Here is a 25,401-nt window from a genome sequence, read left to right on the forward strand (position 1 = left end):
ACAGCAGCAGAAGGCCAGCATATTATTTAAGTAGCTGGGCTCCTTCCCTTTGAGTAAATCTGTCTGGGTGGGCTGCTGCCTGCTACCTCTGACAGAATCTGCTCCAGATCCGCTTCAGCTCTCCTCCCAGAGGGAACATTTACTAATGGATCATTTCTCTGGCAGGGGTGGAGCTCCATCTTGCCGTTTAAAACCCTCCTGGTTGACAGATCTACCTGATAAATGGCTGCAGCAGATCTGTCAGAGCTGGGCTCCGTTTCAAGCCGTAAATGGGAGTCCTTCCCAGTTGGCAGGTCTGATGGTCCCATTACGTGTGTGTTCTAGGGCTTTTGCCCAATTTAAAGAAATGGTGTAGCCTAGTGGCGAAAAGACTGGCCCTGCAAATCAGAAGGTTGCTGGTTTGAATCTCATGTGTCTGCCATGAACACACTAGGTGGCCTTGGGTGACTCACTCTCCCTGTCCCAGTTGGTAATATGGGAGATAATTATACTTGTCGTACCTCACAGGATGCTGTAAGAATTACATCTAGATAATGCATGTGAAGGGTTTTGAGCACTGCATATCGCTATGCAAATGTTATTATTAATTGATTGATTAGCTTATTAAAGCTGCATATATTTGCATATGATTAAAACAAAGATTAAGAAGCAAAAGGAAAACCCAGTAGGGTACTGCATGTGTCACACTAGGCACTGTGTATGTATGAGAGAGAAGAAGATAGGATGCTTCTTCTGAGATGGTACCACCGTGCCAAGTTTGTTGTAAAAATATAATTTAACACATTTAAAATTTAAAAATCTGCCTCTTTTATCACATAGGGTTTTTTTAAAATTTATCAGCAGGTTTCTTGATGTTTAACTGGTTTGCTGCGTTGTTGTTGTTTTTAAAGTTGCAATGCTAGTTTTATGTGCCTCTATAAACAGCCTCCTTGCCATCAGAGTTTGGAGTGGGACACCAGTCAGCGACTCCATCCTGGATCTGATGTCAATGACACCAGCTTTTTCTCATACGTGTCCTGTGGGAGACACTGGTGCAAATGCACCCTGCCCTTCCTTGTTGCACCCAACTTTGGGTCTTACATTTTCCGTTCTCACCGGCAGCCTAATTGCAGAAGCTGCTTTCCCCGTGCGACTTTTAAAATGTCAGTAATCCTCTTCAATTTTCCGATTCCGCCCAGCTTCACTAATGGCTGATGCACTCAATGAGTCAGACGCTCTCTCCTAATCAGTAGCATCTATGCGCTGTGGCAACCCATACCACTTGCTTCTGTGCAATAATTCAGAGCCAACTTGAAAATTATCTAAATATTGTAATTGCCTTTCTCCTATATTAAAAAAAATAATTATTTGTCGTTTAGCAGGGTGCAGATGCATGTTGACTCTGAGAGTCCACTGCTAGCGTATCTGACCAATGATGGCTTCATCTTATATGAAGCAAATGAGCTATTCTGTATGTTGGAAGCCAGCTGGGTAAGACTCAAATTAGAAAGGCAGGGCACTCTTTGTCACCTGAGGCAAAATAGATAATGCCTTCCCACCCTCCACTGCCTCTGCCTCCTCTTCTGCAACCCCTGCCCCCAGTACTGAAGGCAGCAGGGGAGTAAAGTAAAGAAGTCTGGAGAGGAGCAATCAACAAGCATTGCACTCCTCAGAGGCTGGATCTGCTGCCTGAGGCAACTGCCTCACCTCGCCTCATGGTTGGGCCCAGTGCTTTTTTTCAGCCGGAGCGCAGTTCCAGCACCTCTTAGGCGGGCGCCATTACAGGCCAACACTCCTCCCACCCGCTTCTTGCCTTGACATACCGTATTTTTCGCTCTATAAGACACACCAGACCACTAGACGCACCTAGTTTTTGGAGGAGGAAAACAAGAAAAAAAGTATTCTGAAGCTCAGAAGCCAGAACAACAAGAGGGATCGCTGCACAGCGAAAGCAGCGATCCCTCTTGCTGTTCTGGCTTCTGGGACAGCTGCACAGCCTGCATTCGCTCCATAAGATGCACACACATTTCCCCTTACTTTTTAGGAGGGAAAAAGTGAGTCTCATAGAGCAAAAAATACGGTACTTCCGAGAAGCCCAAAGCAAACATTTCAACTCAAAACCAGCCAGCATATGCGAATCTACACTTTTTTTAAAAAAATATATCCATGGCTTCACCTAGCTTCTAGCTGCTGCTAGCCGCAATTGGTCAAGCTACGAGGTGGGGCCAATTCACATTTCCTTTTCTCCCGTGTAGTAGCAGCAGGCTTTAAGCTTTCCACCCAGGCCTCTAACATTGCACATGTGTGCGTTTGCGCGAGGGCCCCTCCGAGATGCCCTAGCCATCTGCCTGAATCTAAGAGAACATGGGAACATGGGTGCATTTATTTGACCTGTGCCAGAACCAGGAGTGACCCCCAAATCAATTAGTGAGAGAGTTTGCCATAGTTTTTAGCAGCTCTGTGGGTGGTGAAAGTGGCAGTTGTCAGATTGGCATCCGTTCAGGGCTGCCCCACGGTAAATTCCGGCACCTATTTTTCTTTTTAAAAAGCACTGGGCGGGTCAGCCCTGTAGGTAACTTGCAGAATACTAAAGGTGCAATATCCTGTGAAGTTCTCCAGTAGTAAGGTAAAGGTAAAGGGACCCCTGACCATTAGGTCCAGTCGTGGCCGACTCTGGGGTTCCGGTGCTCATCTTACTTTATTGGCCGAGGGAGCCGGCGTACGGCTTCCGGGTCATGTGGCCAGCATGACTAAACTGCTTCTGGCGAACCAGAGCAGCGCATGGAAACGACGTTTACCTTCCCGCCGGGGCGGTACCTATTTATCAACTTGCACTTTGACGTGCTTTCGAACTGCTGCTAGGTTGGCAGGAGCAGGGACCAAGCAACGGGAGATCACCCTGTCGCGGGGATTCGAACCGCCGACCTTCTGATCGGCAAGTCCTAGGCTCTGTGGTTTAACCCACGGTGCCACCCGCGTCCCATTCTCCAGTAGTAGCAAAATGGTAATCAATGAGCAGTAGTGTGCTTTTGCACAACTTCCACCAACTTTCATAGGGATTGCTCCAGAGAAGATCCCTGGGCACTGATTCCTCCAGAGGTGCTTCTCCAAGTCCTTTGCTGGTCCAATTGACTCTGGGCTATGAAGTGGCTGAATATGGATGTGACACCAGTAACCCCTGAACTGCAGAGAGGTTTGGTTGCCTAGCTATGGGAAATAAGTTCCTGCTAGAAAACGAGAGAAGAGCAGGTGCAGGAAAGCCACATTGCTGCTTTTTCCATAGTGATGGGCTCCAAGCCAGATTCAAGGGGAACCCTGTTTTAACCGTAGGTGCCACACACTTCAAAGTCAAGATTATCCTGGTATCTATAGAGACCTCATGCTCCTGTCCTGACTATTCCCTGCTGAATTCTACATTTCCTAGTGTTTAATATCTGATGCCAATGGGCAACACAGGAAGAACTCAGTTGTAATCCTGTCCACAGGTTGCTGTACTTGTGTTTGCAGAAGCACATTTTTGGAATACTATATAAATTACAGAATTTGTAAGCATCTGGGAGGGAAAAAATACTACAATTTTTTTAGCAGCCAACAAATAATACCAAGCCAGTCTAGTTATTCTCATGCACTTATACCCGACCTTTCTTCCGCCATGGAATCATTGGCTATGTTCTGCCTGCACTGTTGGAGGCAGTGGACCTCTGGATACTAGTTGCTGGAAATCCCCAGTGGGGAGAATGCTGTTGCACTCAAGTCCTGCTTGTGGTCTTCCCATAGGCATCTTGGTTGTGAGTCCTGGAAGACCTGCTCCGTGTCTTGCAGGTCTTTCCACCTGACCTGGGAGGGCGGGGCCTGGACTGACTCCATCTACAAAAGCGGAGGCTTCTGAACAGACACTTGGGCTGGGGTGTTGTTTAGGAGGTTTTGGTGTGGAGGTATTAATTTTTGTGTATCCTTATTTTAGATGCTGTTGTGATTTATGTGGAAATTGCTTCAACTTGGTTTTGTACTTCTTGATGTTTCATTTATTGGTTATGACTACTTTTGTTATATGGGACGCCGGTGGCGCTGTGGATTAAACAACTGTGCTGCTTGGGCTTGCCGACTGAAATGTCGGCGGTTCGAATCCTCACGACGGGGTGAGCTCCTGTTGCTCAATCCCAGCTCCTGCCAACCTAGCAGTTTGAAAGCACGCAGTACAAGTAGATAAATAGGTACTGCTCCAGTGGGAAGGTAAACGGCGTTTCCATGCGCTGCTCTGGTTTCTCCAGAAGCGGCTTAGTCATGCTGGCCACATGACCCGGAAAAACTGTCTGCAGAAGCGGACAAACGCTGGCTCCCTCGGCCTGTAAAGCGAGATGAGCGACGCAAACCCAGAGTCATTCGCGACTGGACTTAATTGTCAGGGGTCCCATTACCTTTACCTTACTTTTGTTATGTTTGTAATTAGGTATTTTTCATGTTGTAAGCTGCCCTGAACATGGTTTTTACAATGCAAAGGCTGGAAGGGCAGCATAGAAATAGAATTATCTATGTATCTCACAGGATGCTGAACTAGATGGTCCTTTGACCTGATGCAACACAGGCTTTCTTAGGTCTTTGAGGTGGAATACATGTGATTTCCAGAAGGTCTCCTGTGAAAGATGCTGACCAGGACAAGACCTGCTTAGCTTCAGCAAGATGATGGCCTTGTGCCTTCAGTTCAGACCATATCTTGAGAGTTTAAATGCTTTAGGTCGGACAACTGGTTTGCTGTACAAAGGCAACACACTTTTACTTGCAATATGGGCAATGCACTTTTATTTGATTATAGAGAATGGCAAACGCTAAAGTCATGTGGGCAGAAAAGCTGTGATTAATGCACAGGTAGAAAATTAGGCTTATAAAAATGCACTTGAAAATATGAGCTAATGGATCATTGCTGAGCAGGAAAGAGACTTACTTGGCGGGGGAATAAAAATAAAATATAACATCTGTTGCCGCAAATATGATGCACTCAGAGCCATGAAATAAAATTAACATTTTAGAAGGTAAAGTTCTTAGGGATCTGGGTCACTTTTTCTTTCGAGCTAGTAATGGGAATCTCTGTGTCTATATTATTGTCATCAAGTCTCACAGGTGCTTTGTGTGACTAAAGTTTCTTTTGGTTTATCATCGTCTCTCACCTCAGGATCAGATGTTCTGCTTTCTCAGTTTCAAACCTTGTTTCAAGGCTACCTATACATGCATCCTCAGTCTGAATCAAATGTGATCTTTGAATAGTTGGTCCCATGGTCCCTCTTGCAGGCTTCTACATTCCTTCTAAATGGATGATAACTGGCTTTATTGCACTCAAAGGAATGAACACAAGACAACACGATATGTGCCATTCAAGCTGTTTTTCTTTTAAAACCACCTCTCTTGTTTGAACTCTTCTTTCAGCCTTAAGAATGATAGTTAAGGAATTAGATATTTGCAAATTCCTAAATGAAATGACCTGATCCACACCTCTTGGACTAATGTGCAGGTCAAAATATGACCACCCTTCACATTTCACACTCCTCCAAAATCTTCTGGTGCAGTTCGGACAGACTCTTGAGTAAGCTTACCAGTCATGGAATATGAGGAGATCTCTTCATGTGGATAAGTAACTGCTTAAGAAACAGGAAGCAGAGGTTAAGAATAAATGGACAGTTATCTCAATGGAAGAATGAGGAAAGTTGAATGCACAAGGATCTGTATTGCATCCTATTTTTGTTCTGTTATTTTTCTGTTTAATTATTTTACACCAAATTTAAATTTATCTTTGTTTGTAGATTCAGTAAGGATTGCACATAGACCGTTTCTGTTTGGCATTTGATATTTAAGGGTGTGTGTGTACAGTCCTATATTATTTGAGCAGCTGAGTGGCTGTGGAACATGGCTCAGAATACTACAAACATAGAAGGCTCCCTGTTCAGGATGAAGCTAAGGTGGGAAACCGGTTAAGCCAGTTTGTAGCTGAAGCTGGTTGTGAACTGTACTAGTTGACCAGCATGTGGGGTACCACTAATCCTTCTCCCTAGAAATGTTTTGCAGCTCCCTTAAGATGGATTTTGCTTTAACAACAACAAAAACAAGAACACATTTGTGTTTAATGTATATACATTAGCGCTATACTTAAAAAAATAAATAGGGTAAACGGCCAGCCGGATGAAGGAGTGAGGAGCAGGAAATATGCTTGATAGTGGGGTCAGAATTGCTAGTAAGGAGGATATCTGTCAAATGCATTTTGAAAGCTAAAGGAGCTGGGTTACCTTATGAGAGGTAAAAAAATAAAAAGCCCTCCACTTAAGGTCTGTCTGAACACATCCTATTTGAAGCTTGCCTTCAAGCAATACTGAATAACCTATGTTTTATCATCAGTCACATTTAATAATCTGTATTTTGAAACAGAATTAAATTTATCGTATTCCTTATTTGATCAATGATATTGGTTGTTGATAACCAATATTTGAACTTAATATTTAGAGTTTGTGCTGATTTCATTGCACCTGGAGCAAAGTTGTTTTACCTCTCCGCTTGACTAGTATTCTGCATTGAAATACATCCATTGCCTTTAGTGGATGGTAAGCCCGGGGATTTTTTTTAATTTTTCTTTTTGAAAAAGAGCCTTTCCTGGCCCCCACAGGTATTTCTCCCGTTGCTGCCCTGTAAGATTGTAAAGTGAATTTGTGGTCTTTGATTTGTTAACCGTAAAACAACTCCCCGTCCTCTCCTTAATTTTAACAAGAGCGTGAGTTATTGACCCAACGAATGGCTTGTATCACTATGGCTTGGATAAATGCAGTGGATGCTCCAGTTTTGGAATGAAATCTGTACGATGGAAGCAGCAGCAAGCTCTGACGCAGTTTCTGTGCGATTGCAGGAAACGAGGTGATTGCTGTGGACTGGAAAGGACTAAAAGATGTTGACCAGATCAATATGGACAGCACCAGCTCACTCCATGGCAGCAGCATCCACCGGCCGTCCACCGAGGTAAGGATCCATTCCGTGTCCTCTTAAGAAGACAGAGTATCAGGATCAAGTTTGGAGATCATAAAGTGACAGAAGGCAGTGTGCTTCTTTGTTTGCATTAGAGAATGAGTCCCAGGCATAGATAGTTTTATTCATTTTCTGCACAATTGAATTTTGAGTTGAAGCAGACTACTTGATTAGAGCCAAATGAGTTTGATTCCAGGTACATGAAACTTTGGGACATCTCAGATGTTCTCCATGAAGTGGGTATCTGGGACAGTTTCTAATCTAAACAATTTGCCCAATGGTCTGGATGTGTGTTGGCAATACTGTGATATTCTCTATACTGTGAGCCAGACCATTATCTCCCCTACGTCTCATGGGCCGAGTATGACAGGTGTGTGGGACCACCCACCTGTAATCATCTGATGTTGCAGTGATGTTGGTTGCCCTGTTCTGCCTGCATGGATCTGAAAGAGCACTTTGCAGAGATAGCCACTTTCAAAGTGCCACTGGTGGCTGCCCAGTTGGCGGAGTGACAGGGCCTTTTCAGTGGTGCTTCCCCATTTGCAGAATGCCCTCCCTCATTATTGACTTTTGGAAGGAATTTTAAAACATTCCTGTTAACAGAGGCATCAGGTGGTTGAAAGCCACTGTTCCTGGCAACTCTGAGATCTCTAGTTGATAATGTTTGCAATGGTGTTTTTTTAAAAAATGCTTGCAACTGTTTTAGTTTTAGTTGTTGCTGTTGTTGTGTTTTTAATGTTTTATTATGTTTTATAAATACCTTGTGGGGCACTTTATAAGACCTGGCAGAGACGTGTGCACAGCACTTCATATAGGGATTTTCAGGCATCACCTTTTGACTGAACCAGGTTATTACCTGCTCCATACCTGATGTCATAGACAACTGATGACAAGTTGGCATGACTTAGCCAGCATAATTAGGTCTGGAAGTTGCCCACTCTTGGTATAGAGGCAGGAGTCCTGATAGCCAATTTTCAACAAAAAGAGGAAGAAGAAGAGTTTGGATTTGATATCCCGCTTTATCACTACCCGAAGGAGTCTCAAAGCGGCTAACATTCTCCTTTCCCTTCCTCCCCCACAACAAACACTCTGTGAGGTGAGTGGGGCTGAGAGACTTCAGAGAAGTGTGACTGGCCCAAGGTCACCCAGCAGCTGCATGTGGAGGAGCGGAGACGCGAACCCGGTTCCCCAGATTACAAGTCTACTGCTCTTAACCACTACACCACACTGGCTTCTCAAGGAGAAGCTTCCTTGGATGGCTGCAGCAATGCAAAAGGATGCTACAGAATCTATAGCATATTCTTGCCTTGCTGTTGCCATACAGAGAAGAATCTCCTCTTTTTGCTCTAAATTTGCTGTCAGATATCTGCTGTTTGATTACCAGGCAGTGGTTTCTGTAGACGGTGTTATTTTTGTTGTTTGGCAGCCGCTTCACCATCTGTAATTTTATGCATGTGAGTTATCTATGTAATAAGCTTCAGTGAATGCAATCTGATGAGACCTTTGGTCTTTTCAAAAGATGAATACTATTTTTATTCAGACAGGCCACTTTAGCTTTATGAATCTCTCACCATTGCAAAATGCAATGAGGTTGAGTTTCATTTCAGTACATCTCTGCTAAGCTGTAGGGGATGACTCCAGAAATCCCTCTCTTTGTGCGATGATGGTTGGTGTCAGTGAGTTACCAGGATGCCACCTAACCCGCTGGCACTAGAGTGGCTCAAGAGGGGACTCATTCAGTGCCATCTTGCTGATCTTGTGAACTTTCCATCTCATTGCCCATTGTTGGAGAGCAACTGCTGGACCAGACAGACCCTAGATGTGATCCAGCATAGGTACTGTCTACTTTGACTGGCAGCATCTCCCAAAGTCTATGTTTAATATTCAAGGCTTATCTTTAGAATAACTAGCTAGACAAACTCCCTCCCTCAGCTAAGGAGATCTGTGCATATAAGCAGGCCTGTGAGCACACATCTACTGCCTGGGTTTGGATAAATTGGATGTGCATTCAGAGGCGCACTGTGCATGAATTTGAATGGTGGGCACATTTCTGTGTGCTTTCAAATGTGCATCCTCATTCTCCTTTCCATGCAACTAGCTGTGCATTATCGTCATGTATATTCATGACGAGCTGGATTGTGCATAGGGTGTGTGTCACAGTTTTTGCCTGCGAGTTTGTAATTTGAAGAAAACGGGACAGAGCATGAAAGAGACTGAAGAGGGGAATTGAAGCTGAGATGGGGAGGGAAGAGAAACAGTTGAGTCAGGGCAGGGCTGGTTAGCTTGTGGCTCTCTAGGTGCCGCGGGACTACAACTCTCATCAGACACAGCCAGCAAAACCAATCATTGGAGTTGATGGGAATTATATCCCAGCAGCCCCTGCAAGGCCACCCCTGAACTGGGGACAGAAGCATGTGAGAAAAGCTAAATTTTAATGTGTGTATAGCCAATGCAGAACATATATTTGCAGTGAAAGGGAATTCTGAAAGTAAGATGGCACAATAGAAAATGGAGGGCTAAAGGAAAGAACAATAGGAAGACAGGGCTCATGAAGAGAAGTTGGAAGCAGCAGAACCAAAGGAGCTTGAATGACTGTAGAAAAACAGGGGGGGAAATGGGCAGCATGCAGGGAAGCAGAAGAAAGCCTCTAGCCTCAAGGTACAGAGAGCTCCATATTGTTGTATAAATCTATATGCACTTAATCATCCGTTACTGTTGTGAATAAGCTTTTAATCTTGCACATTCATCCCCTTTGAATGTACGTCTGCTGGTGTCAGAGATCTAGTGTTCAGCCATAAAAGACTGAAGGGGTTTGATCGCCATGGGATTCCTAATCCCAGAAGAGTTTTATATATATTTTCTGCGTGTCTGTGGTTCTCTCTCCCTTTCTCCCAGCCCACCTCTGTTCTTCTCTTTGTCTCTTCATCTTTCTTATTCTTTATGTAGCACATGATGGCTGCACACGTACGGCTGTGGCCATCAGGAGCAAATTGGACAGGGATGCTCTTCCAAGCATGCACCCTTAAAGTGAAGGAGTAACACCCTTTTTCAATAAGCGATTAAGTAGAAGGTTGTTCATAGTAACCAGTAGGATCAGCTGGTAGAGGAAGTAATGTATGTTACATGCAGAGAAGTCACATGTGACATTAACTTGGCCTCTTCTTTCTCCATAGCAAACACGGACAGATTTCTCCTGGGATGGCATTAACGTGAGTACCGTCCCCATTCCCTAAGACAGAGGTTGGCCCTCTGGGAATTGCTCAGCTACATCTCCCATCATCCTTGAGCAGTGGCTGTGCTGACTAGGACTGATAGGAGCGTCAGTCGAACCACATCTGGAGGGCTGCAGGTTCCCCACTGTTGCCCCAAGAGATTTTCTTGCATAGACTCCATGTGTCTGTGTAGGAGCCTATCTTGCTACTGGTGGGTTTTGGATTATATCTCAAGATGGGTGTATTGCTGCTTCCAGTCTGACCCATAGTGACTACATGGGTGCCTGCTGAACATTTAGGAATCACATCAAATAAAAATTGGCCCTCAGAGGGCATGTGAATGGCCCGCCACCTCTCCCTGCAGTCATTCCAGTGAGGACTGGCACCTCCTTGCCACCCACTCCTGCTTTGCATTAGTTACCCAGAGGCAGGGAAGCAGCAGCAGAGATCTGTACTTTTGAATTAGGTGGATGGATAAATGAATATTTATTTTGCTAAACGTTTTAACTATGCTTTCCTGCATTTAAGGATTTCAGTTATGAGGGCATCTCTGCGGCACACAAGCACTATAATTTGAAACCACAATTTGCCTACTTTTCTCTGTTCAGTAATAGAAGTAGTGATTTGCCTCATACATTTTAGTTTAACTCTTCATATTGCACTCTTTCTAAACATAGGAGGCGCTCCCATTTATTTTGAAATTTTGTCACTCTCCTTTACTCAGTGTGGACATCATGCCAGCTATGGTTTGTGCTACTTATAGTTTAGAACGAAAGCTATGGGCTTCTCCTTCAGAAAGGCAAACACAGAGTTAAAGCCATAGTTGTGTAGTGGTTAGAGTACTGCCCTAGGACTAGGGAGACCAAGGTCCACTCTGCCATGAAGCTCACTGGCTGACCTTGAGCCAGTCACTGTCTCTTGACCTAACCCCTGTAGGGTTCCTGTGAGGATGAAATGAGCTGTCACCTTGAGCTGATTCGAAGGAAAAGTGGGATACCAATTAAATAAATACATAAATAATCCTCACAGGAACCCTGCGCAGTAAATTCGACCAAGTGACTGGCCCAAACTCACACAGTGGCTAAATGTGGATCAGAATCCTTGTACATGGAACTTCCATTCTTAGCTATCTTAGCTAATAGCTGCTGGTGAATCTACCCTCTGTGAATTTGTGCCTCTAACCCCTTTTATAAACAACCCAAGCCAGATACAAATAGGATGTGGGCGGAAATGCAAGTAAAGCTGAAATATACTCGGAGTCGAGAGTGGATTTCATGCTCTTTATTCAGCTCATAGTGGTGAGGCGGAATGGAAGTTCCCCCAGAATGTCTGCCTTATATACATCATTTACACAATGGGCCCCACGTGATTGGCTAATTCCGGGATTCTCCTGTAGGCCAATCAGGTTGCGGATTCCCTTCCACCTGGAGCTGGATTGGGTGGCTCCTGTGGACTAATCAGACTGCTGCATTCTGGATCCTATTCAACTCAGTACATAACAAAAGCTTTCCTTCATTTTTAAAAAATGAACAAATCCCTTCCATTTTTATACAAGAATAATAAATTCCTGCTGAAGTGAACTTTATTATGTTTGGCTTCTGTGAGGAGGAGGAGTTGGAGACGGAGGACAACTTAAATTAGCTTTATTCTGTTGGGCCGAGCCTGGAGTTGCAGAGCTGGGATGGCCTGGGGCTTATTGCCACATACACCTGTACACATGCTCACCTAAGATCAGTAGTTGCAAACAGCTTTGCTAGATAGCATGGCGAGCATCCACAATAATGGCCGATTCAGACACCTATCAGGCAAGGACGTGGGTACAATGGCGAGAGTGAAGCGTGCTGGCATGGCCTGAGACTCACCTGCCCGGTATGGCTCACCCTTGTGATTCATGTTTTACTCTTTTTCACAAAGAGATTTGTGCTTCTCTGAAGAGGCGCTAACCTTTCAACAATTACTTTGTACATCCCCTCCCCCCAGATCCAGAGGGGTAGCTGTATTAGTCACTTCCACAAAAGCTTCTGCCATAGAATACATTTGTCAAATCTTTTAAATTGCCGCAAGACTCTGGGCTGTTTTTTAACACAATGTTCCTCACCCTAGCCATTATTCTAGTCGTCTTCATTAGCAAAGCCTTTTTATTTAGGGAGGGAGGTGGAAATAGAGAGATATTTTCTTTTGTACAGATCGACTGATTCACCATCAACACAGTGCTTAAGGTTCTGGAATGGTTTTGTTCAAGGGCAGGAAAGGAAAAGGTTTGATTTTTTTTTTTACCTCAGCGTCACATTCCCATGGAGACATCTCCAGGTGATAGAAATCCTTATACAGAAGACTTTGACTACTCAGCAGAACTATACTATAAATGCAGCCCCACAACCTCAAGAATAAGAAGCATGAAAGCGACCACATAGATAAACACAAATCATCCCCTTTCAGGTTATCTCCTTTCCCTTTGTAACATTCAGTTCCATTTGCACCATGGCCCACGCCAATTGCACTGAGTGTTGCTCCTCCAGTGATAGCCAATGTTTTGGGGGCAGAGGCAAGGAAATGAAGAGCACAGTGACATCAGAATGTTAAGTAAGTTATGCCACATGTTGCTGAACTTAACACAGGGCTACAGTTTTCAACAGCAGTCCTCTGTTTATTGTAATTTTAAAGCTCTGCTCTAAACATGGGGCAAACTGAAATAAAAAAATGTGTGGCACCAGGGACACTGGCCTGGACACCTGCTTAGTTACATTTTTTAAAGGACGTTTCTGACCTCCTTTCCTCAGTAATATCTTCATCCAGTCAGTATTAAATTTCTCCCATTCTTCTCCTTTCGCTCCAGTGCTGTGAATACAGAACAATCTTTAGGGTTGTCGTTGTTGCTGCTTGTTGTTATCTTCATCTTTTCATAAATACTTCACCTGAACAAATTTCTGGCCAAAAAAGCACACCCGACTAGTCATGAGATACATCTTAGCACATCAGGGCTGGCCCAAGACACGAATATCCAAAATGGCACACACAATCCAATAATTCCCTCCCATGGGCAGTTCCTGACCAAGCCCCATGCAGGTTTTCAGTCTAGTTACTAATTTCCCCATCTTTATTTGTCCCTTCTCCTTTGGTTTCTTCTGCTTCCCAGTTCCTTGTGTTCTTAGAAGTCCAGACTGGAATGTCTCCTTCCCTCCCCCTCTTACCTTTTCATTCCTTTTACATGATCTCTCTTTGCAGCTCTCCATGGAAGACACAACCTCCATCCTCCCCAAGCTGAAGCGAAACTCCAATGCATATGGGATTGGAGCTCTGGCAAAGTCTTCCTTCTCTGGTGAGGATCTCAAACCTGTGGCTCTCAAGCCATCTATCTCACTTTTCAGCAATCTTGGCTTTATCTTGTGCATATATATGTATATGTATATCCCTTACTTTACACCGAACGACACATACCCTTTTTAAACCTGAAGTGACTTCATTACCCACTCAGATTCCAGGCTTGTGTGTCAATATACTCACCAGTTCCATTAAGTCTTGCACTACTACTTCCCATGACAAATTTCCATTGTGGAACAAGTATGTCAGAATGTGTGAATAGTAGAACACCTGTCCCCACCTCAGAAAGACATTGTGACAACTCAAACGCCTTTAGTAGCATATGGCTTAATTGCATTTCATATGCATGCATTAGCAAAAGAAATTGGATACAGGGCACCAAGGACCTATGGAGATTTGTGAAATGATGTGTTTGCACAAAAATTATCTCCAAAAATATCCAATTACTTATATGTTGTCAACTAATGGAGAGTGCTTAAAACAGGGGGAGGGGGCTGCTTTATATTTGCTTATGTCTGCTTAATGTTATATAAAATCAGTAAACTTTTTTTTTAAAAAAAGAAGGAAATTGACTAAAATTGTTTTGATGTGAATGATCTTTAGACTATGGGGAGGTTGAGGTTTTGTTTATTTGCTCATTAGTGGGTCTGAGTATTGCTTTGTTCACTATTTGAGTATTTTAATGGATTTTATATGAAATACTAATATATTATATGACTCCCCCCTCTTTCTCCCCTATGGTAATATATGCAGTATACCTTTTTTCTCTCTCTCTTTTTTTTTTGCTGTAAGTTGCTTGGAGATCCTTGGGTGACAAGCAACTAATAATGAAAACGAAATAAATATCAGTGATTATACTGTGGCCCCCAATAGCCAGATGCCCAGTCCATTTCCCCCTTTGGTATGATAAAAGGCTGCAGTGTCCATACTTTGTCAGATTAAAACACGGCAACTAAGTTCATTATGGGGCCCCACGTCTTATGACTTTTATGTGTTTCCTTACTTAGACCAGTATATAGATAGAGTTTTAGAAGCAGGTATAAAGGAGGAATGGGAGAACTGGGTGAAAATGGGCCCATCCTAGGTTGACGATCAATGTCTCTGGAACTGTATAATAGCCCCTTTTTGTTTTCCTAATGTCTGGCGCCTTAGGGATATCCCGCAGCATGAAGGATCACGTCACCAAGCCCACGGCCATGGGGTCGGGTCGCGTCGCACACATGATTGAGTGGCAAGGTTGGGGCAACGGCAACACCCAGCAGCAGCAGCACACCCACGAAACGGTGCGCAAGGACGCCGACGCTTACTCTGACCTGAGTGATGGGGAGAAGGAGGCCCGATTCCTTGCAGGTAGGCTGCTACTGTTTGGCCCTCCATCAGTGGATGGTTTGTGGTGGAGCAGGAGGGGGTGGGGGTGGGAACAGTTCAACTGGACTGGATTGGTTGAGCCACCTGGATCCGTTTTCTCTGAATGCATCTTCTCTCTGGATTGCATAAACTTTAACCCACCTGATGTCGTGGGTGCAGGGGAAACTTAGAAGGAATGACCTTTTGATCCCTTCCAGCTTTCTGGGAGCAAAGTGGAAATAGCCCAAGAGGCATTTCAAAGGAGAACACGCATGCTGAGGAAATTGTTGTTGTTGTCAAAATTAATATACTGCCCTTCATCAACAGATCTCATGGAGGTTCACAGAATAAAATAAAATAAAAACAAGTAAATAATTAAACCAAAACAGCAAAGCAATAACTCTTCTCACAGACACTTTAAAAAGGCTATAGGATATTAATCAGCCACAGGCCTGGTTGAAGAGGAATGTTTTCGCCTGGCATCTAAAATATATAATGAAGGTGTCAGGAAAGACTCAGCGCATTTATTGGGCCAGATTCAACTCACCATCCTCACCAGCGAAAGCTTGCTTGAGGACTGCCACTAACTCAAAAGGGCTCCCCCACCTCCTGGGCCCACAGTATTGACTTAGGGGGTTAGGAGAGCCCCTAGGGGGGAAGGAGGGGGGAGATTGTTTCACCAAGCAAGCCAAAATGCTTGTGCTGATGGAGCGATCTCCTTAGTGCTATGCTGAATTCCTCTGGTTATCTGGCTGTGAGATACACTGGGCACGTCCCAGTCCCATTCCATATTGCTGGCCTGCCACTGGTGGCTGGGGGGGGGGTAAGGGGAATTCTCCGTGTAATGACTTCAAGACATGGGGTAAGTATACTATGCACTACAGAGCAGGGAGGAGGAAGCTCAGCACAGGGCTGCCATTTGCCACTCTCTGCCCTGCGTTCCCTATTAAGGTTCAGTTGCAACAGGATGCTTACAAGGGTTACATTTCTTCCAGGGCCCTTTGCAGGCATGCTTATGAGAATTAGTGGAACCAGGGTAACGGCAGCTATTCTGGATTGGGGTTCTGAACCCTTCAGAAAACCAATTCCTGATACTTGGGTTGGGAGCCTGGGCAATTGTACAGAAGATCAGGCTACTCCATATTGCTAAGTTAGGATCCCAGCCAGAGTTTCTCAGGAACTGGCATGGACTGGGCAATGGGACCCAAGAGGCAGGATCTGCGGCTATTGGCTGGGGGAGAAGAATGGGGCAATTCCATGTACCGCTATCCTTCTCTCTTCTCTGCTCAACACAGGGGTGATGGAGCAGTTTGCTATCTCAGAAGCCACCCTCATGGCCTGGTCTTCTATGGATGGCGAGGATGTGAGCGTCAATTCTAACCAGGAGAACCAAGCTGGCAACTACAACGAGAACTACCAGGAGATGATGGAGAACCAGGGTGAGCATTGGCTTTTCCTCCTGGATTTGGTTGAAGTGAGCACAGGTCCACAGGGAATTATTCAGCAAAGCCAATTGGTGTAGGCAGCTTGACTTTCCTGTGTTGACTAAGGCTATATTGGGGAGGGAGAAGCCTTCATTACCCAAACCTGCCCACTGTTGACACTTTCCTTTCTCAGTTCCTTTTAGGACATCCATCTGCCCCATTCTAGCCATTGCTAGTATAGTATCATAGCTGAGAAGGGTGAACTGTGCTCTTAACATCAGCAGTGAGCATAATAGGTGGTCTTAAGGAAGCTGCTCTCCTCTGTCCCCTCCCTGTCCCCATCTGCAATTTGGGGTGGGTGGGGGTTAATGATAAGGACCTACATTATATGGATATTGTGAGAATTGTTGAAATATGCATGCACACGAAAGCTCATACCAATAAACTAACTTAGTTGGTCTCTAAGGTGCTACTGGAAGGAATTTTTAAAATTTTGTTTTAGCAATAAGCATTCTGAGATAATTCTGATAAAATAACAGAAGCCATCTCCACAATAACTCAGGAAAAGTCTTTCATTGCCCCTGTTCTGTAGAACTGCATCCCCTCTGGAGATACAGTAGACCAGCCATTCCTAATTGGTGGTCTACGGACCCCACGGGGTCTGCAGTGCCTTTCATATAACTAAAACTATGGTAGAGATACCAAAATTTTCAAAAGTACAGGGCCCATGGCTAGGCTTTTGAAAAACCAGGAGTCTGCAGTACTTAGCAAATTGGGAGCCACTGTGGTGCCTCTCTATATTTCCCAGAAGGCACTTTTGTTTCCACAAGTTTTTCCACCAGAGTGAACAGGCCTCTCTGCTTTATGTGTTTATTCTGTACTGTTTTAAAACTTGCATTTAATTTCCTTATTTTGCACCATTTCGAAAGCTGCTTTTAGTTGTTTTTTACGTAAATCACCTTGAGATTCAAGTGGATGGTGATTTGTAAATTAATAACGTATCTAAATTCTAAAGCACTAAATAAATGCTAGATGTTTGTTTATTTCTATATTTCTATATTTCTATATTTCTATATTTCTATATTTCTATATTTCTATATTTCTATATTTCTATATTTCTATTTGTAAACCTCTTTCCCCCAACCCTTTCTGAGATCTGTGGGTCTCAATCCTCTCACTGAGGGGAATTTGGGCCTAATCTTGTGGAAGGGGACTGTCTTGGGCATTTGGGGAGACTCCTCACTGATTTTAAAACCCTTTAAAGGGGCATGGGAGCCTCCACAGAAACAAAGAGCTCTCTGTAAGAGTTAGAAGGTTAATTTAAAAAATGGTGGAAGGGCAGAGCTAACACATTTGTTCCCATTCCTCACACACACACCCTATTTGTAACGTCCGGAGATGGCTGGACTCTAATTTCCTTTCTTCCATTTTTGAATTTTGTTTCTCCCCCCGACTCTTCCCTTCCCTGCAGAGCACCTGGCCCAGGCACAGTATGACAGTTGGCCTCACTCCTACGTCTCGCAAGGCATGTACTGCCTGGGTTCCTCCGACGCCTGGGAGACCAGCGACCAGTCACTCATTGCGTCCCCAGCGACTGGCTCCTATCAGGGCCAGAACTTTGAAGAGTCCCAGCCCAGCTTGCAGGAAAGCGTTCTGATCCAGAACAACCTTATCCAACAGCATCAGTTGTTGCAGCTACAGCAGCAGCAGCAACAACAACAACAGCAACTACAGCAGCAGCAACAACAACAACTACAACAACAGCAGCAGCAGCAGCAGCAGCAACAACAACAGCCGCAGCAGCAGCAGCAGCAACTGCTCTCTAATACTAGCCTTGTGGATGTATGGCCTGCTCAGACAGTTCCTAGTGGCGGCGGCAGCAGCACAGATTCCAGCACCTTTGTGGGAATCCACACAGAGGAGGAGGAAGGCAACCCCTTGCTGGAGAAGGCTCCCTTACTGAACAAGAAGCCCTCGCCTGAGGAGGACGATGCTGTCTGCCGGGACCTGGAGTCCCTGTCCCCCCGCGAGGAGCCGGAGCCTGCTGCCCTCAGCCGCAAGGTCTCCGACGTTACCTCGTCCGGGGTGCAGTCTTTTGACGAAGAGGAAGGTGAAGCCAACAACTGATGCTGCCATGGAGGAACCCTTTGCTCTTATGCATGGGAAACACACGGGTGGGGTGGGGGAAAGTGATAGGGAAACCCCCTCTCCAGCTCCTGAAGTCCCCAAGCGCACGAGCACACTTGTTTGTTTGTTTTTAGTTTCACGGCAAGGTAAGCCGAGGACCAAAAGTGCTGGGCAATGCTAAGTCTCCCCCACCCACCCACCCCTTCCTCCTGTACATGTTGGGCTGAGCCTTCAAGACCTACTGCCTTGGACACCCAAACACAGAGAGCTCAGGGAATGCAAGACGGTGGCCTCCACTGGCTGTGTGGTGGATACAGGTTGTGCTTTTAGCAGAGATGTGGGTTTTTTTGAGGGGAGGCACATATTCGTACTTAATTCAGTGATGCAGAAGATGCTGCTACGATCTGCTTTGGCTCTTGGGACTGGAGGGTCATTGAGGATACAGGCAAGAGTTTCAACGGCAGCGTCGTGGAGCAGGAACAGTGAGGGCGTGCAGCTTTGTAGACAAAAACGTACCGCAGCAAAATTTGCAACCCCAGGGCCCGTCCTAAAGTGAGGTGCTGCTTGGAGAGGCACTCTGGACTTGAGTCCGAGAAGAGAGTGATGTGTGGAGACAGAGTGACTCTGTGGATGTGCAGGCCATGCACCAGAATGAGGCTCTGTGGGTACCAACTATCCTTTGATGTGGACAGAGCTGCTCTATGAGTCCAGCCCAAACCTCATTCTCCAGCCCGTGTGCATTGTTGGCCTCTGCAGAAACCTTCCTTATTAACCCCCATTACCTCTGCCTACCTGGGAGCTGGAGAGAGGGGTTTCTCCCCCTATTTAATATTGGATACTGCATGCAGGGTAGGGGAAGGGGGAGGGGGGGGTCATCTGCCAGTTTTCTATTTTACGCAGCCATGGAGTCCTCTCCTTCCAGCAGTCTGCAGGTGCAGAAACCAAGGGAAGCAAGCATGCGTGGCTTCAGCACCACCCTTTCCCAGTTTCTGTTAGAACTTTTGTCGCTGTTCCCCTCTCCCTAATTTTTTTGTATTTCCAAGTAACAGCTTTTGAAGCAGAAGCTAACAGAGAGGGAATAGCCTGGGTGCCACTTAGCGTGAGGTCATATTCCTTTCCTAGCACCGCCAGATCTTCTGTAGTGCCAAAATACTGATGAAGCAGAGACTGGGAAAAGGGTGATTTTCCTCTTTCCGTTGAAATCTCTCTGTCTCCTTTTTACGCTGACAATGTAAATATTTCTCAGGCTTCATCTTGATTAGGAACGAAGACAGGGTGAGTTAGGGGTTCTTAAGTTTTGCAGGGCATTTATTTTTTTTGACCAGGAGTGATTTTGTGAATGAGAAGTCATGGCTTATGGGACATACTTTTTAGTCCATCCTCAAATGCTGCTTTGCTGCAAAAGACAAGAGGGGTAGTGTTTTATCAGCATAAAAACCACATTTTTATCCTCCTGCAAGTCTCCAGAAAATTATTTTTAAAAAATGGAAGAAAAGGATGGAGTGAACAGTTACATTTTGCTGGGCAAAACCACACGTTTGTTATTGAAGCGGTGGAAGCTTATTTCTGATGAGGAAAGTCTTGCCAAAGGTGACTGTAGGGCTATCTGATGAAGGGAATCCTTCAGGAAACAGCCCTGTCTCTGCTCCTCTCCAAGCCTGACCTGGTCTGAGGCTTGCCACTAATTACTTTCGGCAGACTACCGGTTGCAAGACCAAGGAGTGAACCAAGACGGAGGAGTGCTTTGCTTACCCACCTGGGGCGCTTTGTGCAGATAAAGAAGGTGAGTGTTCAGCCCAGAACACTCTGGTTTGCATCCAGAAGTTGTGAACAGAAGGTGAACAGGACGCTATTGTTCATTCACTTTTGATGGAGAGAATAGTGGGAGGTTTTTCACTTCATGGATTTCAAAAGCTAAGAGGGCCCAGTCTTCCCTCTCCACGGCACTTTCCTTGAAAAAGCCTTCATGACCACGGACACGTGCTCAGGCAGAAGCAAGCGCAGCAGATGCATGAATGAGAAGCCTCTTGGCAACCCTTCCCCAACCTTCTCTCCTTTCCCTTCCTCTTCCTGGCTCCTCCAGTGGAGAGGCGGCTCGGATTCTGAGCTCTGGGGAATCCACCTCTCTCTTTTAAAATATGTTTACATGCTACAGTGCCAACCTCTGAGGGCTAAGAGGATTGGATACAGCACTGCTCTGAATATGAGGGCGAACCCTCATGTTCCTGCATTTATCTTAATTGCTGCGTTCTGGCTGGCTGTCAGTTTTTTTGGGGGGAGGGGGGATTCTGCTGGTGATGATGTAGAAGCAAGAAAGTGCAGAGCGCAACTTCTCTGCAAGTGAAGAATGGATGGAATTCCAGTTGCCCCAACATTTTAGAGCCTTCAGGTTCTCCAGAAAGCTTTGAGATGTCCTCAGTATTGGGGTTGGGGCAGGGGGCAGTGAGTCAGGCAGCCTGCTACTTCTTTCCTCCAAACCATTCTTGCTCCACGTGCCTATCCAGGACCAGGACTCAACCTGGATGTTTACGGTAATTCTGTTTCAATGTAAATGTATCCTGCTGTCATCTTGGCACTCACCGGACTCGAGACAAGTGGTTCATCTTGTCCAAACCCGTTCTTTTATTGTCTGTCTTTTTTAAAAACAAAAAATGCAAGCAACTTGTGTGCATTTGGTAATATTATGTGACACTAATGTTTTGGGAGACGTATATTTCTTTTTTCCTTTGTCTGAGATGTGGTGCATAAAGAGAGCAGCTTTCCCCACCCTTGGGTCTCCCAGATGTTGTTGGGCTACAACATCTGTTGCCTTTTAATCAGCATGGCCAGTGGTTAGAGATAACGTGGGTTGTGGTCCAAGTGCGCTAACTCTAGGGGGCGGAGGTGTCGCTCAGCCCCTTGAATATTGAGGGAGGAGGCTGAATCACTGAGCTGAGCATGGCACAGCATCAAAAGCAGGCTCCTCCAGAGTTTGAGAGAGGAGGAGCTGCGGCCATTGAAGCTGTGCGGCGCTAGGCAAGGCGTGACATTATCATAGAATCATAGAGTTGGAAGAGACCACAAGGGCCATCGAGTCCAACCCCCTGCCAAGCAGGAAACACCATCAGAGCACTCCTGACATATGGTTGTCAAGCCTCTGCTTAAAGACCTCCAAAGAAGAAGACTCCACCACACTCCTTGGCAGCAAATTCCACTGTCGAACAGCTCTTACTGTCAGGAAGTTCTTCCTAATGTTTAGGTGGAATCTTCTTTCTTGTAGTTTGGATCCATTGCTCCGTGTCCGCTTCTCTGGAGCAGCAGAAAATAACCTTTCTCCCTCCTCTATGTGACATCCTTTTATATATTTGAACATGGCTATCATATCACCCCTTAACCTCCTCTTCTCCAGGCTAAACATGCCCAGCTCCCTTAGCCGTTCCTCATAAGGCATCGTTTCCAGGCCTTTGACCATTTTGGTCGCCCTCCTCTGGACACGTTCCAGTTTGTCAGTGTCCTTCTTGAACTGTGGTGCCCAGAACTGGACACAGTACTCCAGGTGAGGTCTGACCAGAGCAGAATACAGTGGCACTATTACTTCCCTTGATCTAGATGCTATACTCCTATTGATGCAGCCCAGAATTGCATTGGCTTTTTTAGCTGCCGCGTCACACTGTTGGCTCATGTCAAGTTTGTGGTCAACCAAGACTCCTAGATCCTTTTCACATGTACTGCTCTCAAGCCAGGTGTCACCCATCTTGTATTTGTGCCTCTCATTTTTTTTGCCCAAGTGCAATACTTTACATTTCTCCCTGTTAAAATTCATCTTGTTTGTTTTGGCCCAGTTCTCTAATCTGTCAAGGTCGTTTTGAAGTGTGATCCTGTCCTCTGGGGTGTTAGCCACCCCTCCCAGTTTGGTGTCATCTGCAAATTTGATCAGGATGCCCTTGAGTCCATCATCCAAGTCGTTGATAAAGATGTTGAATAAGACCGGGCCCAAGACAGAACCCTGTGGCACCCCACTAGTCACTCTTCTCCAGGATGAAGAGGAACCATTGATGAGCACCCTTTGGGTTCGGTCAGTCAGCCAGTTACAAATCCGCTGAGTGGTAGCATAGTCAAGACCGCATTTTACCAGCTTCTTTACAAGAATATCATGGGGCACCTTGTCAAATGCCTTGCTGAAATCAAGGTAAGCTACATCCACTGCGTTCCCTTCATCTACCAGGCTTGTAATTCTGTCAAAAAATGAGATCAGGTTAGTCTGACATGACTTATTTTTCAGAAATCCATGCTGACTATTGGTGATCACAGCATTCCTTTCTAGGTGCTCACAGACTGTTTGCTTAATGATCTGCTCCAGAATCTTCCCTGGTATTGATGTCAGACTGACTGGGCGGTAATTATTTGGGTCCTCTCTTTTCCCCTTTTTGAAAATAGGGACAACATTTGCCCTCCTCCAGTCTGCCGGGACTTCGCCTGTTCTCCAGGAATTCTCAAAGATGACTGCCAGTGGTTCTGAGATCACATCTGCCAGTTCTTTTAATACTCTTGGATGCAGTTCATCTGGCCCTGGAGACTTGAATACATCTAGACTAGCCAAGTATTCTTGTACTATCTCCTTAGTTATTCTGGGCTGTGTTTCCTCTGCTGAATCATTTGCTCCAAATTCTTCAGGTTGGGCATTGTTTTCTTTATCGGAGAAGACTGAGGCAAAGAAGGCATTGAGGAGTTCAGCCCTTTCTGTGTCCCCTGTTTGCATTTCACCATCTTCTCCTCTGAGTGACCCCACTGTTTCTTTGTTCTTCCTTTTGCTACGAACATACCCATAAAAGCCTTTTTTGTTGCTTTTAACCTCTCTAGCAAGCCTGAGTTCATTCTGTGCTTTAGCTTTTCTGACTTTGTGTCTACACGTGCTGGCTATTTGTTTGAATTCCTCTTTGGTGGTTTCCCCCCTTACAAGCATTACAAGCATGCGACACGCGAGTGATGTCACAAATGCAACGTCTCGCTGCGGGCCCCCAATCTTCAGCCACAAGCGGTGCCTCTGTTGTAGTCTAACAACATATGGGGACAAAAGGTTTGGGAAGGCTGCTATGGAGGGGCACATGGCTTGGCATCTAGCAAAGAAACAACAGGAGATAGAGAAGGAGGCTAATTTTGTGTTTTGGGGGAACCATACTGAACATTTCTGTAGAGTGGAATAGAGAATCACAACTCTGCTGTAGCATTCTACAGCCTGCCACTAGAAAGTCCTACTCAAAAACAGAGACTCCATTCTCTATTAAACTGTACAATTCCTGGAGAAGTTTTCTAAATAAACATTATTTCAGGACCATTCAACTCAATTTTAACTTATTTTTTAAATAAGGGGGTCTTGCCTTGCCATTCTGAAATTCTTCTGACATTTAAGGCAGTGTGTGTATGTTTCTAACTCTGTCCTCAACCCACTACTGAAATCTTGCCTGGCTAGCAAGAATTCTCTCTCCCCCCATTTTATACTTGGCCTTAGATTAGAAGAATTCTTAAACTTCAGCTCTTTGTTGATGTAGCCTTCCAGGCTCTCAAGAGGTAAGGGACTTGCTTTGTTGAGCCAAATTCAGAGAGAATAGTCAGCAAAAGCACTTGTGGCCCCCTAAAGATTAAGCCACGTGTCTCGTGGCATCAGCTGAAATGGATGAGGGCAGCTCAAAAGCAATTCCTGACGGATCGGATCGTCATTAGCAGCAGATGTCCTGAAGGAGCTGTTAAGATAAACCGGGACTCCATGTGGCGAGGTTAGATCGGTGTCCTCAAACGTAAGTAAGCTGCAGTAAAGTGGTAGGTAGAAAAATTGCTCTCAGCACTATCAGAAAAGTGGCAGATAGGAGAGCGTAATGAACCCCCCTCCGCCACTCCACCACCTCCCCTCAGGATGTTTTCTCCATTACCTCAATTTATTTCTGAACATGAAGCATTGCTGAGAGAAAAGCAGCTGGGGCAGGGGCAGAGTTTTGCAAGGAGAAAGTGGCAGCACTTGTGTTCCTGTGTTTTCACAGCCTGAAGTTCAGTTCTTGTAGAAAGCTCAACAAGGGAGAAAAACTGAAGCTTTGCATGTTTGGAAAGCAACCATCTAGGTTGAAGGGTGCCATGTTTCTTGACTCTCACTATAAATTAATATCTGCATGTGCAGTAATGGGTCTCCCCCTCCTGTATTTTGCTATGGTACCTGAGTAATGTACATGCAGCGCATCTGAACTGCGCATGCATTTATTTATTTTTAGTTGCTTGGTCTCTCCAAAGACACGTGAGCAGTGAAGAGGATCTGGTCTCCAAGGCCAGCTTGGAAACCACACAGTTCAAATATATGGCCCATGGCAAATGTATTTTGTACTCCCATATGGCTTATGTAAATTGATCAGCAATGAGCTTTAAGCAGTGGATGTTAAATACGATGAGTGAATGGTCTTTGGATTGTAGAGTAACATCAGTAGAATTAACCATTGTGTGCTCATGCACAAGACGTTGCTACAAGGTGCCTGTAGGCTTATGCACAAAATTACTTATTTATATCCCTTTTCCACATAGAGGGACTATCTTTGAAATAATTAGAAATAGCCAGTTGTTAATGAGGTGAATTCTGGCTCTGCATTTTCATGGCACGGCTGTTTGGGTTCAGCCCATTAGAAGCCTTTTAAAAAAATTCTGCGGCTTAGTCCCTTCGTAGGAATGCAAAAGTACCATTCAGCAGAGCCTAGAGGACAAAGACTAGCATATCTGTATGACTACATAATCCACTCTGCTGCAATATCATAATGCTCACTTGGCTACATCGGCTATATAGTTTTATTTCAAGTTTTTACTTCAGTTTTAGAAAATTTGCTTGAATGGGTAGTGAAAGCACTGCCAGAGCATTGTGGAAGGGTAGCTTTGTAAAATGTCTGTTGTTGAGAGCCCTGGTGCCTTCAGAGTTTGGGGCCCCAGTTTAGAGACCTATGGTTCTTCCTCCCCTCACCCCCAGCCACGAACCTTAT

At 45.1% G+C, this 25,401-nt stretch overlaps 1 protein-coding gene across 3 annotated transcripts in view; it reads left to right on the plus strand.

The window, feature by feature from the left end:
- The window catches only part of FAM131B (family with sequence similarity 131 member B), a 53,760-nt gene extending 32,325 nt beyond the window's left edge, over positions 1-21,435 (plus strand). For 2 of the 3 annotated variants that reach the window (XM_053370462.1, XM_053370461.1), the window contains exons 2-7: positions 6,866-6,975; positions 10,155-10,190; positions 13,419-13,508; positions 14,654-14,864; positions 16,157-16,300; positions 17,757-21,435. In XM_053370462.1, coding sequence (XP_053226437.1) covers positions 6,866-6,975; positions 10,155-10,190; positions 13,419-13,508; positions 14,654-14,864; positions 16,157-16,300; positions 17,757-18,412 — 1,247 coding nt within the window. In that variant the 3' untranslated portion in view covers positions 18,413-21,435. Of the gene's footprint in view, positions 1-6,865; positions 6,976-10,154; positions 10,191-10,222; positions 10,405-13,418; positions 13,509-14,653; positions 14,865-16,156; positions 16,301-17,756 lie in introns of those variants that run through there. The other variant, XM_053370463.1, reaches the window with a different exon arrangement.
- Positions 21,436-25,401: the final 3,966 nt, after the last annotated feature.

The sequence above is a fragment of the Podarcis raffonei genome, chromosome 17, assembly GCF_027172205.1.
Source record: "Podarcis raffonei isolate rPodRaf1 chromosome 17, rPodRaf1.pri, whole genome shotgun sequence".
Taxonomy (NCBI): Eukaryota; Metazoa; Chordata; class Lepidosauria; order Squamata; family Lacertidae; genus Podarcis; species Podarcis raffonei.